We start from the raw sequence: 18,499 nt of genomic DNA on the forward strand, positions 1-18,499 counted from the left end.
CCTAAGGAAATAATAAAATACACATTAATTTCTGTCTTTCTAAATGTTCTCATCTACTTCAAAACCAAACAACTGGGGCTGGAGAGGTGGCTCAGAGAGTAAGACCACTTTCTGTTCTTCCAGAGGGCCGCAGTTTAGTTCCCAGCACCCACCCCAGACGTCTCACAAACATCTGCAACTTCAGCTCTAGGATCCACTGCCCTCTTCTGTGGGCACTGTATACATGTGGCATTTCTCCTCCCCTCCCTCCTCCCTCCTTCTCTCTCTCTCTCTCTCTCTCTCTCTCTCTCTCTCTCTCTCTCTCTCTCTCTCTCTCTTTCTCTGACACACACACACACACACACATACACACAATTAAATCTGAACAAAACCTAAACAATGTAAACATTTTCTTGGACACCTTTTTATTATTGTAGTAACAAAAATGTGTCATAAAAACAGAACTTGGGTTTATTTTTTTTAACAAGTCAAGAATAACAACTTACAGAGTTGTAACCCCCCCTACCCCCCACCCCAGGAGGATAACATTTAATTTGCAAGAAGCACCTGCTGCTGAAAGCATGTTACTACCCTTTTAAAAATTTTTACAAAAAATTAACAAAGCATTGTCCTAAACAGCTACCTTCATGTTCGTAAACAAAATATATAACAACTGGCTGATCCAGCTTCCACTGCACATCAAACGGGTGCCAAAGTGAGAGAGACCATCTCTGGTTTTAAAACAACAAAGATAATACCACTAAACTAACATAATGGACACATCATAGTCTTAGGGAATTTCAGGGAGGATGTCAGACAGGATTAGAAACTGGCTGACACACAACATCCTCTCCTTTAACTGACTTTTCATCTCCTCAGTATTGCCTTCAGGTTCTACAGTGACTTTTCCCCTACAATAGAATAGTACTGTTGCTGTCCAGTCCACATTTTCTTTGAGAAAACACACTGGAAATTTCAGATGTAACATTAAAGTGAGTCTGGATGTTTGCAGTTTCTGAGGCCTTCCTTGGGTCGTATTGAAGATCTTAACAGGTGGGCCTGTGCATGCACGATGCCTTAGGTAGCTGGGTGCTAAGACATGCACCTTCTGTTTCAAAACCACAGACAGAAAACGGGCCTGAACATGGGGAAAGTGCAACTGGGTTCCTGCTGTGCCCTGTCTCTGGGCAAGCTGTGTCTACTCCCTAGCTTTGCTGATGTAGTCAGCAAATTTGTTGATGCTCTCTTCCTGCTGTTCCAAGGCATCCAGGATAATGCCCATTGGAGTTTTCTTCAAACCTATTCCCTCCATTTTATTTTCCAGCTTGTTCTTGAGGTTTCGAAGTCTCAGGGATGCATGGATGAACATCACTGAAAGAAATGACAATTAGTATCAAAGCAAGAATTCCCTTTATTTATTTTTGGTTTCAATTATGTAAAAAATTTCTATTTTTTAAAAAATTATGTGTATGTATGTCTGTGTCCGTGGGTTTATAGACATGAGTCTGAGTGCTGATGTCTGCAGGAGCCAAAGGCATCCCGTCCCCTGGGAACTGGAGTTATAGGTAGCTGTGAACTACCCAGTATGGGTGTGGAGAACCAAACTGGGGTCCTCTGTACTCTTAAGCACTGAGCCATCTCCCCAGGCCAAGAATGATTCCCCTTTTCACATGAGGATAGTGCTCCTTCTCACGCCTCACACACAGAGCAAACTGTCTCTTTAGCTGTCAGGTCTGCTCACCTTGCTGAACAGACCTTCAGGATTTATATAAAGCTGCTTACCAAGCCAAACACAGATTGCTTTGTGTGCGGAAGACCAGCCACATTCTTTCTTCCCCACTAAAATTCTGCCCTCCTGCCTTGCAAACGTTAAACAACATTAATGGTCCACTAACAGGATTCCAACCCGAACATGAAGCCACTTACCCAGGCTTTCCCAGAAAGACATTTTTTGTGTGTGTTCTGGGTTTATCTGTACTTTGTTTCTTTAATGCCAGAATCCAGGTAAACCCCATTTTAAGGTGTCTCCAAAGAGGCATGCTTTCTAAAGTGTCATGACCTGACCTTGTTTATTATGAAACAGATTGCATGGTCCCTCTTCACAGACCTCTTGTCCCAGGACCTTAACAGAATAGGCTAGAGAATCTGTATTTTAAGACACTCTATGTGGTCTGTATCAGTCATTTCCCCATGAACACACAAAGTACATAAAAGCTAGGTAGGCGTGGCAGCCAACCTGCAACCCCAGTGCTTAGAAGAAAGAAACAGGGGATGCTCAGGACAAGTAAGCTAGATAGAGTAGCCAATTGGCTCATCAGGAGACCCTGCCTCAATTAATAAAGTGGAGCACAATGGAGGAAGACACTGATGCCAACTCTGGGCCTGTATGCTCACCCTTACATGCATAGGGAAACACATATACATATATGCATAAACACATGTACTACATAATAAAAGCCTAAGTAAAAGAACCTATGATAGGCAGATTCCCACACTACACTAGGCACAATTCAGAGAAAGAGTATATGTTCCTAGCTGACTCTGACCTTTAGAGCCACTTTCTAAGCATCAGACTCTTGGGGCACCACTGTTGACCCACAGAATCAGGCTCTCCAAGGGATATGGCTTAGAAATACATGTTTTTGAAAAGTGTCTGGGCAAATGATCCTTATGTATCTGAGTTTTAGAATAAGTTATCTTAATGTCATTGTCTTAGAGATAGGTGAGTGTAGCTCACTTAGGATGACGGATGATGCTTTGGTTTCCTAGAAATCTAGTAAGAGAAATGGAGATCTTGACTCTGTGATGTATTTCACTACTCTAGCCCATCACAGGCTCTTAGGCAGAAAGGGGACCACAGTTAACAAGCAGTGTGTTTAAATGGAGTCATTCCAGCATTCACTTCCAGAATAACAAGGAAAATCTGGGGAAATTTCTCCAAGGTTCGAATTTACTGGCTAAAATAGTGTGTGTAACACAGTGTAGGATTCATTTGTAGATATCTGGCCTCATTCTGACAAGATCTCAAATAAGCAAATGATTTTATTTACTAGAATACAGGCATAAGCTAAACATTTTCAAATGCAAAGGGACATTTTCTTGTCATCAACTACACTAACATTTCAGCCAGATTTCTGCCTGCTGAGACATAAATTGGATCTTTGTTTCATTTAATACTGTTTGAGGTCCTAGAAAATAAGCTATTTAGAAAAAGATTCTAGCTCACCAAAATAAAAATATTTAATATTTATACTCTGGTCCAGTCTTTTTCCAGATGTATCTATTTTTTTTACATGTATGAGTATTTTATGTACGTATGTATGCATACATATGCATGCCTGGTGCCTGCAGAGACCAGAAGAATGGATCAGATCCTCTGCAGTTGGAGTTATGGATGGCTGTGAGCAGCCATGCAGACCATGCAGGCTGTACCAGTTCTTGCCACGTGACTGGGATTAGCATTTGTTTCATTGATTGGTATCTCTGTATAAAAAGAACAATTTGACACACTGCAAGTGCCCAGATAGGTCTGTGGGACTACGAGGCTTTCCTGTGCTGTTTCAGAAGGTGCTGATAGGCAGTGGTTATTGGCCAACTGTGCCTACATTGATTTTAATGAAGAGAGAAAAAGAGAACAGGTTTACTTACACAGCAAAGGAAAAGTGATGCCAAACACAAAGACCATGACACCCCCGAACATGGATATGAGGAAGTAGCTGGCTAGCATGACCACCATCACGAAAGCCGTGGGGTACTGCTTCTTCATCCGGCGGAGGATGTCTTTATTGTGCGCTGCCCACACGAACCCCGTGAACACCAGCACCACAATGATTCCTCCAAGGATCATGTTGAAGGGGCTCAGAAACCTGGGATGTGAAACAAAGAAAGATCGGCTCAGTAGCAGGTCCAGCACGGGGAGAGAAGGGAAGAGGAGGAGTGACCACCACTGACCACTTACCAAGTTCCTCATCAACACCAGAACGGTAAAGCCCATGGCCTACGAAGTAGACCACAGGGCCACAGGGCTGACTGAGTCTAAATAGAGAAACAGCCTTAGTGGTTAGAAAACGTGACGCTTACAGCCGGGTGTGGTGACCCACACAATCCCAGCACAATCCTAGGAGGCTGAAGCAGGCGGATCATGAGTTCAAGGCTAGTGTCAGACACATAGCAAGACTCTGTCTCCAACAAACAAACAAACAAAATCAAAACAACAACAACACCAAAAACAAAACAGAAGGTGACAAAGAGGAGGTGGGAAGAAAAGACGATCATCAACAACAACAACAACGAGAATGGCAGAACTAAGACATTAATCCCAGCACAAGCAGTCTGATGCCCACCAGACTTGCCAGTGTACCTTACTAGAGTCCCACTATTTGAAGGCCATATCTTCATATAGACGTGATGTGCTTACTTTCATACCTCCTGGGTACTACTGTACACCAGTTGTTTTGTTCTTTTCCTTTTTTATTTTTATTTTTATTTTTAGCACTAAGTATTTCAGGCTTAGTCGAAATGACGGATGAATGAGTTCATCTGTCCAGTCTGGGTAAATGAAGGGCAGGGATCCTACAATGGTCTCTTTGAGCAGGACCCTGTCTACAGTCACAGTTCTGTTTGGACTGTATAGTTGTTCATTTAAACCCTTATTGGGAAAAAAAAAACCCCAAAACCCCACAAAACAAAGAAACAATACACAAGGTAACTTGCTTCTCCTGGAAGAAGAGAATCCAATCACCTTGGACCTACCTTCCTCTTTGGAACGCAGCAGCTGGAATGCCTTCTCACTGAGGCTGAACAGAAGCCTTCTACAGAGCCCCAGTCTTCCCCATGCCCCACTGCTTCCTTGACAGGGAAGCCTGAAGCAAGATGCCACTTGCTGGTCTTTGTTTTTCTAATAAATGATCCAAATCACTGTCTCACATAATCTATTCTTCCTGTCCTACGGAACCATTGGTGTTTATGATTTCTGACGCAAAAAGTCCTCGATTGAAATTTCCAGAGGCTCCCAAGCATCCTCGACAAAGGTTGTCAACTCAGAATCCCAAATGGGATAATGCAGAAAGCATTATGAAGAAGAAATTTACTCCAAGTTTTCTGTAAATGAAAAAGACCCAGCTCTGTTTTCTACCTCTCCCTCCTCTAGGGGGTGGGCGTTAAGATCTCAAAAGACTCTCCCAGCACTCAGGAGGCAGAGGCAGGTGGATTGCTGTGAGTTTGAGGCCAGCCTGGTCTACAAAGTGAGTCCAGGATAGCCAAGGCTACACAGAGAAACCCTGTCTCAAAAAACAAAACAAACAACAACAACAAAGCAAACAAACAAAACAAAACAAGATCTCAAAAGACTCTTTGCTTCTTGCTCGTGAAACCAAATATGAGCTCTCAGCTGCTCCTGCTGCTGTGCCTTTGCTCCACCACCATGAACTCTAACCTGTGAGCCCAATGAAAATTTTTTCTTTTAAAGCCAGGCATGGTGCTACATGCCTTTAATGCCATCACTTGGAAGGGAGAGACAAGCATATTGCTGTGAGTTCGAGACCAGCCTGGTCAACAAAGTATGTCCGGAACAGCCAAGGTGACACAGAAAAACCTTGTCTCAAAAATAAATAAATAAGTAAAAAATAGAACTTTTATAAGTTGTCTCCATTAAGGTGTTTTATCACACCTATGGAAACGTAACTAAGACACCCAGGCTGGCCTCACACCCACGATCCTTCCACCTCAGCCTTCCAAGTTCTTTATAATCACAGATGTGCACCACCATTTCCAACTAAAAATCCCTTTACATTTTATCTCTGATTCTGCCCACTGAAACACCAACTATTTTCAATAAAGAGAAAGTTTCTTATCCTTCTTGTCAAGGGGCTGGAATTAATGTGAAACTGCTTTGAAAAAGCTAAAGCTCTACACACACACACACACACACACACACACACACACACACGCACGCACGCACACACAAGCAAAGAAGTGCTGGATGTGGTAGTGTTCACCTTTACTCTCAGCATTCAGGAAGAGGAGGCAAGTGGACCTCTGTGAGTTCGAAGACAGCCTGATCTACAATGTGAGTTCCAAGCCAGCCCGAACTGCATAGTGAGATCCTATCTTTAAAACATAAGGGGGCAGGGCTGGGGGAATGTGAGCAAGCCAAGAATTAAATAAAGGTAAGAGTAGTATAATATAGCTTAAACACACTATAATACTTATGAATGCTGTTCTAGAACAGAGTGCTGTTCTGGGCCCATCTCACCACAGAACTTTGACCTCTGTTGCCTCCAGGCAGGACTGCTATCTTCTCAGAAAAGGTGAAACATAACAAGCCCTGGCTATAAAATATGGATGCCAACTTACTCATGCTGAGCCACTTCTGACTCAGGGCAAGACCATTACTGCTCAAGGCCAGGCTGTTGCTCACCACGATAAGCTCCAACGGCAATTACTCCAGGACACTGTGACATTGAGCCACTGCCTGACTGCCTGTGTGGCAATTCCTTTTCCACTGTAAGAGCCATCCCCTTAGAACGGCTGTGCAGATGGGCTCTGTCTATCGCGCTGCCCTCTGTGGATGGACCACCGTGAATCTAATGAGCTGTGTCTCTTCCTTCTTTGTCTTCTGAGAATCCACTTCCCACCAGCGCCATCCCTGGTAGGACAGTAACAGTTGCCTCTTTCACTCAAAATCCTTGAAAACACCAAGACCTTTCCAGCTTCAGAATACAAGTGTAATAAATAAAATGGCCAAGACTGAGACATGGCCATACTGGTGATGTTTAGATGAAAAGCTGTTAGGAATAACCTTCGTGACCAGTGTTTTACTAGACTGGGAGATATATACAGCTATGAGTAAAAAGCTGGTATATACAGGCATGCACGACTAGATCTGGCTGATAATTTAGGAGCACAACAAGATATTAACAATATACTGAGTGGGTGAAAGCAATGATAACACATTTTCCTACTAGACAGACTTATCATCTCATGTACAGAACATGAACCCTAAAACAGAAATGTCTATTACAGTTCCTTTTTCCTCCCTTTCTTCTCCCCGCTCCCAACCCCTCCGTCACTGAGACAGGGTCTCATGTCTCATGTGACCTACCCTAGTCTCAAACTTTATGTGCAGATGAGAAGGGACCTAAACTCTTGATCCTCCTGCCTCTGCCGCCCAAGTCCAGAAACACAGATATGGGCCACTATACCCGGTTTATATGGTTCTCAGTGTTTGTTTCTGTTTTTGTTTTCCTGTGACCAAGATCATTTAATAGTGACATTCCACTGTCTAGTTTGGTGCCCAGGCCACCCAACTGAACCCAAGAGGATGCTGGGCTGCACCAGAGGCCACTCACAGGAGGAAAGGCAGCTGGACCCACCACCATTGTCCAAACCACCAACAGCAGCTCACAAACCTGTGATGTCAGAGCCTCTGGGAAGTCGGTCCGCTCACATCAGGCCAATGGGGCCTGGTCCTCAGGGCGCCTAGTACCCATTCCCACCCGACAGAGCCTCACGCATAGAGACCCCAGCTTCATGAATGTCAAGCAAGCACTTTACCAACTGAGCTAGAACCCTGGATCTTTCCGTGCCCGTGTGTGTGTGTGTGTGTGTGTGTGTGTGTGTGTGTGTGTGTGTGTGTGTGCGCACGCGCACGTGCTTTGTGCATGGTAGGCAAAGGCACCTACTGTTAAGCTATATCCTCACCCTGGCAGATTTATTTTCTCTTGTTTGGTTAGGTTTGGGGAGATCTCAGTATGTCCGCAAGTTGCCCAGGCTACCCTTTAAACTCTATCTTCCTACCGTAGTTTCCCTAGTAGCTGAGGTTACAGGTCTGCACTACCAGATCTGGCTTATACATTGCATATTATTTTCTAATAAAAAATAAAATAACTACATAAGACAATGAAAACACAGCCAGATGGTGGCAGCGGCAGTGCCCGCCTTTAATCCCAGCACTTGGGGAGGCAGAGGCAGGCAGATTTCTATGAGTTTGAGGCCAGCCCATTCTACAAAATGAGTCCTTGACAGCCAAGGCTACATAGAGAAACTCAGTCTTGGAAAAAAAAAAAGAAAGAAAGAAAAGGAAGGAAGGAAGGAAGAAAAGAAAAATATAAAATCAACTGCTTCACAAGGCCACAGCCTAGCCTTACTGCTCTCAGTATCTCTCTAATTGCATTGTTGGAACTTGGGGTCATACACCACCTTGAGGCTTTTCCTTCTTTACCTTGGTTTCCTGCTGTCTGTACTCTGTGTGCCAGCTTGGACCATCTGACCTCCTCCAAGCTCTCAACACCCAGCTCACAGGCTGTTCCGCCTGCTTGCCCACCCTCCCTCCTGGGTCCAAGTCACCCAGAGTGACCCCAGCCTTGTCTCTGTTCTTTATTATTATTTTACTTTATATTTTCATCTTCTTATACCTTGTTTCCTGACACAACCTCAGCTTTGATTTTTGTTTGTGGTTGGAGACAGGGCCTCATATAGCACAGGTTAGCTGGGGCTCACTGTAGCGGGGGAAGCTCCTGAGCCTCCTGCCTCTACCTTCCAAGAGATAGGATTAAGAGCACAAGACGCCATGCTCCAAGACTTAATCTGAGAAAGGCAGAATCAGGCAACGCAGACAGTACATCCTCTTGAACAAATCTTAGACAGCTTTGTGTCAGAGGCCTGGGAACTTTCACAGATGAACAAACTTCCATTCCTAGTACCAAATGAGAGAGAATGGCTGGGAAAAATTAGACCAAAAGACTGCAGTAGTCATGGTTGGTAGGGGCATCATGGGTTCTTTCTCTGTCTTCTGCATTCTTTCTTTCCTCTCTCTCTCTCTCTCTCTCTCTCTCTCTCTCTCTCTCTCTCTCTCTGTGTGTGTGTGTGTGTGTGTGTGTGTGTGTGTGTATTTGGGTTTTTCTTCAGACAGGTTTTTCTGTGCAGCCTTGGCTGTCCTGGACTCACTTTATAGACCACAGGCTGGCCTCAAACTCACAGTGATCTGCCTACCTCTGCCTTCCAAATGCTGGGATTACAGTATGTGCCACCACACCCAACTTGTGTGTGTATATTTTTGTGAAAGGGTTGCCCTATGCAGACATCTGGCCTTGAATTCATGACAATCCTTCTGCCTCAGCCTTCCAAGTGCAGGGATTACAGGAATGGGCCACCAAACCTAGCATTTATTTTTGCATTTCTCGATTACTTTATGCTACTTGAATAATTAAAAAATACCTGATATTTTAAAATAACAAACATGCCGGGTGGGGTGGTGGTGCACACCTTTAATCCCAGCACTTGGGAGGCAGAGGCAGGCGGATCGCTGTGAGTTCGAGGCCAGCCTGGTCTACAAAGCGACTCCAGGACAGCCAAGGCTAACACAGAGAGACCCTGCCTCAAAAAAACAAACAAACAAACAAAAAGTAAAATAAATAAAAAAATAAAATAACAAACATATCCTCTCAAAAAGCCACTCTTTTAACCTGGGAAACACCTCAATGTTTCTGGACCATAAAGAAAAGCAAAGATCAAAATTAACAGAAAGAAGTAGAAAGGAGGGCCAAGGAGTAGCGTGCTTGCTACACAAACACGAGGAAATGAGCTTGGTCCCCAGCACCCTCAGAAAAAGCCAGTGTGGAGATGTGCACTTGTCATCCCATCACTGGGGAAGTAGACACAGATGGACCCCTGGGGCCCAATGACCAGCTAGCCTACCCTATTTGGCAAGCCCTGGGTCTCAGTGAGAGACTGTCTCAAAACAAAGGTGAATAGTCGAGGGGAGTGGGTGGGGGGGAGACGAGGATGGAAGGCTGAAGCTGAAAAGTCTTGCAAACTAAATTACAAACAGGAACTGGTAGTCTGCAACAAAGTACCAAAGTCTAGAATATGCATTAAAATTATAATTTGTAAGGCATATATAATAAAAGTCTGTTGTTGTTCTGGACAAGCGAAGCAGAGATCTGAGTGTCTAAATAAAGCTTGGGATGAAGAACAATGGAAAATCCAGGCTGACTCAAGCAATTCCACATTTGCTGTTCACCTGTTCCTGTAGCTCAGGCTCAAGGGGAAAGAAGCAAAGGCTTCTATAGAACTGGTTTTAGCTTGCAACATGGCCAGCCACAAACTATAATTAGAAAGCAGTCAAGCTTCGAGCTGAGGGGGAAAAAAGAACAGGAAGGAGAAATAATTTTCTCCCATATTCAAAGTACGTGCAATTCCATTCTGAAAATCAGTAACATGAGCACTCTGAAGAAGTTTTGATAGGTAGCCACTTATGCTTGTAACAAAATAACACACAGGCACACACGAAACACACACACACACACACCAGACACAAGACAAACATTTTCCAATAAGGGCAAGAATCTGGGAAGCAGTTATTGTCAGAGATCCCAAAGTTTGGGGCTGTTAGTCACACCAATCAAGAACAAATTCGTGAACTCTTTGAACAGTGGTTTCCATAAACAAGACACTCATCTTTCAGGAGGCTCTGCTAGGCGCAGGTTTATTTGTTGGTTGTCCATGAGTAATTAGAAACAGGGAGGAAGAGAGAGAAAAAGTACTGAGTAGAAGACAGTGGAAGAGTGAAGGAGATCAGGCAGAGCATTTGAGATTCTGTTCTTTGTAGAACACAACCTAATTATGCAAGTTAAAAATGTTAAGCATGCTTTCAATTTTGAGGGAAGCATATTTATATAAATTACCTTATTCTCCTAATTAATAAGATCTTTTCCTGTAGTGGGGTTGTTCTTGGTTGTAAAAACATTAAGAACGCCACTGTGGATTTCTGAAGCTATCCTAAAGAGTGAATGAATACAGTCCCACTAGGCAGTAGGAGACAAAAACTGAGGTCCAAAAAAGTGAAAAAGCATAGTCATGAGAGAGGAAACATGGTGGGGGAGGGGCTCACCACATAGCCATTCTGTGGTTAAGCACCTTGGTGCAGGCAGGGGCTTAACCCCTTCATTCCAAGCTGCCTGTTCTTCCACCAAGGGAATCCCTCTGCAAGGTTCTCTCTCTCCGAGGGAAGGAGGTGGAGGCTGAGGGGCAGCTCAGTAGCCTCAGTAGTAGAGCACTTGCCTAGTGTGTATGTGTGTGTGGAGTGGGAAGTGTGTGTGTGTGTGTGGGGGGAGTCTGAAGGATGGTGTGGCGAGATGTGGCCCAGACTTGTCCTCAGGATTCTGCTAGCCAGATCTACAGGTTCAATAGAAACTGTTGAGGGAGGAAAAATTCCCACCCAATCTCAGCGGTCTAGAGCTAGGAGGATCTTGAAGAACCCTTCAAATCACAAAGTAGAGAGCTGAGGAATACAGTCAGTAAACAGTGTCCAAGGCCACCAACTGCAGAGCTGCCAGTGCAATTAGCTAAAGCAGATGGTTCAAAACTGTGCAAGGATCGCTGGGCGGTGGTGGCGCACGCCTTTAATCCCAGCACCCGGGAGGCAGGGGCAAGTGGATCCCTGTGAGTTCGAGGCCAGCCTGGTCTACAATGGGAGTCCAGGGCTACACAGAGAAACCCTGTCTCAGAAAACCAACCCCCCCCCCAAAAAAAAAACAAACCAAAATCAAAACTGTGCAAGGAATATTTGGTAAATTCTGTCACCCAAGCAGAAGCAGAACCCACAAGGCAGAGACGTGTTTCCTAAGCAGAAACAGCCTCACACTGACTCTAACCCAGAGGCTGTTTTTGAAGTGTGGTTCCAGAAGGGCCCAGCTCTGGAAGGAGAAACAGAGAGTCTATTTACTCACAGGGCCCTTCTCTGAGAAGGTGAGGTTTTCCTGTGGTCTTTACACAGCCAGGGGCTCACAGCAATTATGAACAGGCCTCGTCCACTTTCTTGCCTCTCACGGCCCTTATAAAAACAGCACTCTACACATTCTACAAGGCCTGCCAAGACTACCACACACAGTTGCACTTGAAGTGGGTACCTGGGTCAGGAAGCTTGGCTGCAGCGTGGGTGTTTGGCTTAGGCTGCAGCTACTAAGGGGCATCTTTGCTACCTGGCATACAGCAGCCCTCCGGGCCAGCTTCCTCATGCCAGGCCTTGATTCTGCACTTAGGCCCAGGCTTCAGGAGGTTGCTGCGCTCACTCTGCTTCCTGGGCAGCTGCGGGCCTGTGCAGGAGCTGTTTTCTCCACCTGGTTCACGCTAAGCTTCTCCACGGCTCAGTTCAGCAGCCTTTTCTCAGCCTCTCTAAACAGCACATAGCACCATATGCCTCTCTCTCCCGCAGTGCTTACCACCATGGCAGCTTTACATTCTTACATTCGTGTGGGTGAGTACCGAGTACTGAGCACATCCCTAGCCCCTCCTAGACAGAAAGCTCTATAAGAAACTGAGATACAGAGATGTCACATTTTTGGCCCCAGCACTTAGCACGGTACATTTGATAACTGTGTCAGTGAAAGGGGGGGGGGGGGGGGGGGGAGAGAGAGAGAGAGAGAGAGAGAGAGAGAGAGAGAGAGAGAGAGAGAGAGAGAGAAGCATTTTCATACCATTTCACTAAGCTCAGCATATTCTGTGGCTGTCAATTAAGGAGCATGAGACTTAACATAGACAAGCCACTGTTATTTCCATTGTATACTAAATAGGGCAGAGAAATAGCTCCAGCCTTTGTTTCTTCACAGAGCTTTTCAAAGAGACAACTAAGAAAAGCACCACTGGGGGAAGGCAGAGAATCCACCCTCCTACATGATGAGGCAGGAGGGGGAAGAAAGGCAGTGGGCTTTCTGGAAGGCACCTTTGCAGGCTGTGTGACCAGCACAGGGTCTAGTATAACAGGGACAAAGGAGGGAGATTAGTGCGTTGCTGATGTACCCTTTGAGGGCCCTTTCTGCTTCCCATGATCACCCTAAATGGTCAGTGGTTGTTTTGGTTGTCCAATATGGCATCTGTCCTGGAAAGAACTATTTTTATCTTTTTTTTTTCCTTAATTTTAAAAAGTTACTTTTATTCCTGTAATCCCAGCACTTGGGAAGCAGAGGCAGGCGGATTGCTGTGAGTTCAAGGCCAGCCTGGTCTAAAAAAATGAGTTCAGGACAGTCAAGGTTACACAGAGAAACCCTGTCTCAAAAAAAAAAAAAGTTTTGTTTATTTAGCGTGTCCACTCAGCATGGTGCTAATGTGGCAGTCAGAGGACAGCGTTCAGGAGTCAGTTCTTTCCTTCCACCCAGTTACCAAATGTAGGCTATTAGGTGTGTCTGCAAGTGCCATTGCCACTGCGCAGTCCTGCCAGCTTGCAAGAACTACAGCTGACTCTAAAGTACATTTATAGCTCTTAAACTAGGGGCTTTAGACACAAATTAGGTCTTCAGTATATGTGACCATCATTCTCATGGACCTAAAAATCATCAGGGTAAAGGAGGCTTCAGAAAGTTTAGACAGGGCAAAGGAAAGTTTAGATTAGATAGGAGCCATTCTCTTTTGTCATATAAGGTCAAAGTAACATGACCTTGGTAATTCTTTAGGTGGTTGAATTGGCAAGGCCCACTGAATTCACTGCACCCTGTAGACTTTGCACCATCAAACTAAGCACTCTCCCCCTAGCAGTTCGTGCAATTGGCATCTCAAGGTACTCCTAGCAAGAAAGACTTTGCTGGGACTGGAGAGATGGCTCAGAGGTTAAGAGGCTAAGAGCACTGGCTGTTCTTCCAGAGGTCCTGAGTTCAAATCCCAGCAACCACATGGAGGCTCACAACCATCTATAATGAGATCTGGTGCCCTTTTCTGATGCATGAGCATACATGCAGGCACAATTCTGTCTGTATACATAGTGAAAAAATAAATACTTTGCTAGCCTCTTCTGTTTTGTTTGGCATTTGCTAAGCTGCTTACTTACTAATGTATTTATTATTACATATTATTATTATGGGCATGCATACTTGTGTACACATGTATGTGTACATGGGGGGGGGTCAAAGGTTGACATCAAGTGTCTTCCTCCTTTGCTCTCTATCTTAGTTTTTGAGACAAGGTATCTTACTGATCACCAGTTTGGCCAGACTGGCCAGCCGGCAAGCCCCAGGGGTCCTCCCATCTCAGCATCCCCAGGATGCTTCTTTATGTGGATGCTCGGAGTCCAAACTCAGATCCTCAGGTTTGCACAGCAACCACTTCCCCATCCCCGCACCTAGCCCTGGTAAGTTTACTTTTTAACAGACAATCAGCTGGACCTGAGTTAGAAATAATAACGAATTCTCCCTGCAGTGTGAAGTGATGACAGAACTCTAATTAGACCGTAGCAAATCCTTTTAAAGTAGTTACGACTGACGGCTTTCATTATCTACAATGTTGGAGACAATGGCAGGATGATGCTCATATACTCATCACTGCCTAGGCTCATACCCCTTCTCACAGCAGGGACTTTTTGGCAGTGATAGAAGACACTGGTTATTGGCAAACTGGTCCTCTTGGATGCTTTTAGTAGTGTACAGTTAGAATTGTTGAAAGGTGAGAATTGTTGAATTATTGTCACATGGTGAGGGAGAGACGTTGGATTGGACACATGCCAATGAAATGGGTGACATTAAGTTCCCTTCCCATAAGAGTGTCTTGTTTACCTCACACATCGGCAGACTATTAATCCGGTTAGCAGAAGTAGCAACCAAAATGACATTTCCTACATTAAATGGCCTTTCTGCCTGCCGCTGCATGCTTATGGAAGGGAAGGTCCAGGCATGAGGCTATTCCTGGCAAGCACCTGAATCCTATCTGTTTACAGTAAATGGCTGTTGAGTGGGAGCCAAACTGCAGGTTTTATCTCTCCTCAGGAGCTGCGAGAGCATTATTTGAATAGAGGCTACATCAAGGGTAAGCCTTCTAAAGATGACTGATGAAAGATAAAATACACCTGTCTAGTAGGAAGTAATACAATACAACATAACATAAAGTGATACAGTCCCAACATTGTTCAGCATTCTGTAGCGCTAAGCTGGCTCACAACTCCAACAACTTCTTCTTCTTCTTCTTCTTCTTCTTCTTCTTCTTCTTCTTCTTCTTCTTCTTCTTCTTCTTCTTTTAATTTATTTATTTATTCTTTTTACAGTGTTCTTCCTACATGTGTGCCTGCATGCCAGAAGAGGGCACCAGATCTCATTATAGATGGTTGTGAGCCACCATGTGGTTGCTGGGAATTGAACTCAGGACCCCTGGAAGAGCAGACAGTGCTCTTAAACTCTGAGCCATCTCTCCAGCCCCCATTGACAGATCTCTTAAAGGTCTGCAGTCAGAAGCAGCTCAGGGCGCATCGGAAGAAGACATCCCCCAGCACCGTGTCCTCCCTGGATAAAGTACATACAAGGAAGCACAGTGGTGCAGGTGGGGATGAAATCTGGGACAACCAGGCAGGAAAGGATGTGGTATTTCTCACTGTTTCCTCAGCTCTCTGGTGAGGCATCCAGTTTTATATTTGTTCAACCAAGAAGTGATGTGAGCTGTGAGTGAGTATTATAAAAACGGAAGCCTTTCCCCTAGCCACACAACAGTGTTTCCCCCACTCCCAACACCAGGGAATTTTCTAAATGGAATTGTTTGGGAAAGACCAGGTAAGCCAGTTGGGAAAGACTTGCAGCTAGGTAGTTGTGCATTTCTTTTTTGTTTTGTTTGTCCCAACAGGGTTGCTCTGTGTAGCCTTGGCTGTCCTGGAACTCGCTCTGTAGACCAGGCTGGCCTCGAACTCATGGAGATCCACCTGCCTCTGCCTCCTGAGCACTGGCAAATGCTTCCCACTCTGCTGAGTGAGTGAATGAACTCACACAATTTGGAACCTATTGTAAAACTGCTGACCCCAAGTAATCTTAAAGCGTAAACAGACCACACAGTTTATTCTATTTGCAAATTATCATGAAAATAATTGCTAGTAGTTTAGATTTCATATCAGTATTATCATTAATTATACTAGGAGTATAAAAATAGATTAAAAAACATAAACGATTCATATGCAAATAAATTTGCCAGCATAAACTTACAAACATAAACAAGGCCAGTGTACAGGCACTGGGTAAAACAGGAATGGGCTTGTAGAGGGTTCACTGACTGTCTATGAATGGCAATTGAGAGTCTTTGAAAAAAATTCCAACAATTTTTTGTCTTATGGTCTACCTTTCACTATATTAAAACAAATAAACAAACAAACACCCCCCAAACTAAGATGATCTGGTTTACCTGATCAAAGCCAGGGGAAAGGACAGTAGCTACAAAGGAGCAAGAACTTAAAAAAGAAAAAAAGGCACCTCAAGGGCTATTTAAAGGCCATCAGGGGAGGACACAGATGTCAAGCCTTTTCTTCCCACAAATGTTTAAATATATCTCCATGCAGGGCACCCAGTCTTCCCTCACCAACTGGCAACCCATTCTTTCTCCTTGTAGGATTTAAAAGCACAAACAGTGTGAGCATTCTTTTTTTTTTTTTTAATTATTATTATTATTATTTTTAGTGTGAGCATTCTTAATACCAGGTACTTCGGCATGTACAAAACCATACTTCTTTCTAAAAGAATTACCCTAATACCTTTTTGTTTCAAATCTATAATTACTAGCCTTCTAGAAATTTCTTACCATCTTGACGAGCCAGAGGCATAAAGCAGAAGCTGTTGATTTCACCCCCCACCCCACCCCCATCATTAACACTTCCACAGGGCAAACCATCAGGACACAGAGTGACTCCTGCCAAGAAAACCTGGGCTCATTCACCCAGCAGTGACACACTGTTCTGTGTTAAAGGGGGAGGGGGGAATGTATGTGTGTGTGTGTGTGTGTGTGTGTGTGTGTGTGTGTGTGTGTTACTATTAGCAGTTTAGGTTTCTATTAGCTGTGTGACCTCAAGTCTTCATGTTTCCAAAAGTGTGGGTGCTCAGCAGGATTACTAGCTTTCATTCAGACTTGGGGTATACATGTCACCGGCACTTGGAGTCAGAGAAGGGAGAATCAGCCGATTCCTAAATCTAGCAAAACAAAACCCAAAAACCAAACCTATCAGAACCCTCTAAAAGTGGCTCTGGCATATGGTGTCTTCATTTAAGTTCTGTCAGTGTTTCTTCTGAGTCAGAATAGATGGCATTTTAATGTGAGGATGAATCCTCTGAGACCCTTGTTAAAATATGGAGCCAAGAGTTCTGAAAGGAGCTAAAGAGGCTTCATTTCCAACAAACGCCCAGGTCCGAGCTGCCATACTCCTTGGCTCAGTGTAGGAATAGATATTTTCCAGTTAAGATCTAATAGGCTTTTCCATCAAGAACATAGAAAGCCTCACCCCTCAGCTAGCCTGGGCCACAGGCTTAGTACTAAGGTTTCAAGTGTAAGTGACTGTTGCCTGTGTTTTTTTACTTTGAGGAAAAAAGAAAACCAGCAACGATGTCTGTGGTGGTTTGAAGAGGGGCCCCCATAGGCTCATATATTTGAATGCTCAGTTACCAGGGAATGGAAATCTTTGAAAGGATTAGGAGAATTGAGAAGTGTCAGAGGAAGTGTCACTGGGGGGGGGGGGGGGAGGGGAGGGGCTCTGAGGGGTCAAAAGCCCATGCCAGGCCAGTCTCTGTCTGCCTGTCTCCGCCCCTCAACCTGCCACCCCCCTGTTGTCCTGTGTGTGGATCAGGCTGTAGCTCTCAGCTATGGCTGCAGCACCCTGTATGCCACCATTTTCCCCACCATGAGGATCACGGACTAAAACTCTGAAGCTGTAAGGAAGACCACAGTTAACTGCTTTCTTTTTTAAAAGTTGCCATGGTCATGGTGTCTCTTCACAGCAAGAGAACACCGATGAGACAACTTCTCTTGATGTGTGTGATGTAAACACAATGTCTTAATGCATTGCTGGCTCCTGTCATAGATAGGAAGATAGTTTCTGGCCTCTCATCCTAGGCATATTTCTTTTCTTGTGTATATGTACACACAAAAGACTTTTGGGTAACAGAAAAGCTACACAAGTGCGGATGTGGGGTCTAGTTAACACTGGCAATGAGAGGCATTGATTGGGACAGTGTTTTTCTCATGAGGTGAAACCAAAGCTCAGTCTTGCAGAAGTGGGAAAACAGATCCAGGCTGGAGTTTGGTGGTGGAAGTCAACTGGCCTAAAGATGCTGTGTTTCTGAGCTGTGAAGTTGGTAACACTAACAACGATAAGAAATAAGCAAGGCAGGGCGTGGTGGCGCACACCTTTAATCCCAGCAGAGGCAGGTGGATCGCCGTGAGTTCGAGGCCAACTTGGTCTACAAAGGGAGTCCAGGACAGCTAAGACTACACAGAGAAACCCTGTCTCAACAAAACAAAAAAAAAAACAAAAAACAAAAAACAAAAAAGAAAGAAAGAAAGAAGTAACATTGTATCATTGTATAGATGATACCGTTGAGGCAGTGTGGTCATGCAGCTGGTGACTGGCAGTTGGAATTCCAACTCACTTCATCTGACTCATAACTATTAGCGTATACTACTCAGAGACAACGGAAATAAAAACGGTCTGTAAGAAGGGCTACAAGGCTGAACGATGCACAACTGTAATCGTAGCACTTGGGAGAGTGAAGCTGGAGGATACTGAGTTCTAAGC

General features: G+C 44.5%; 1 protein-coding gene across 1 annotated transcript in view; it reads right to left on the bottom strand.

The window, feature by feature from the left end:
• Window positions 1-449: 449 nt before the first annotated feature.
• Window positions 450-18,499, bottom strand: part of ARL6IP5 (ARF like GTPase 6 interacting protein 5) — a 22,355-nt gene continuing 4,305 nt past the window's right edge. Inside the window, exons 2-3 of the mRNA XM_084765756.1 lie at window positions 3,628-3,845; window positions 450-1,350 (exon numbers count right to left, since the gene is read on the bottom strand). Of these exons, the coding sequence (XP_084621882.1) occupies window positions 1,178-1,350; window positions 3,628-3,845 (391 nt within the window). The 3' untranslated portion in view covers window positions 450-1,177. The remainder of the gene's footprint in view (window positions 1,351-3,627; window positions 3,846-18,499) is intronic.

The sequence above is a fragment of the Acomys minous genome, assembly GCF_964271855.1.
Source record: "Acomys minous genome assembly, chromosome: 17".
Lineage (NCBI taxonomy): Eukaryota > Metazoa > Chordata > Mammalia > Rodentia > Muridae > Acomys > Acomys minous.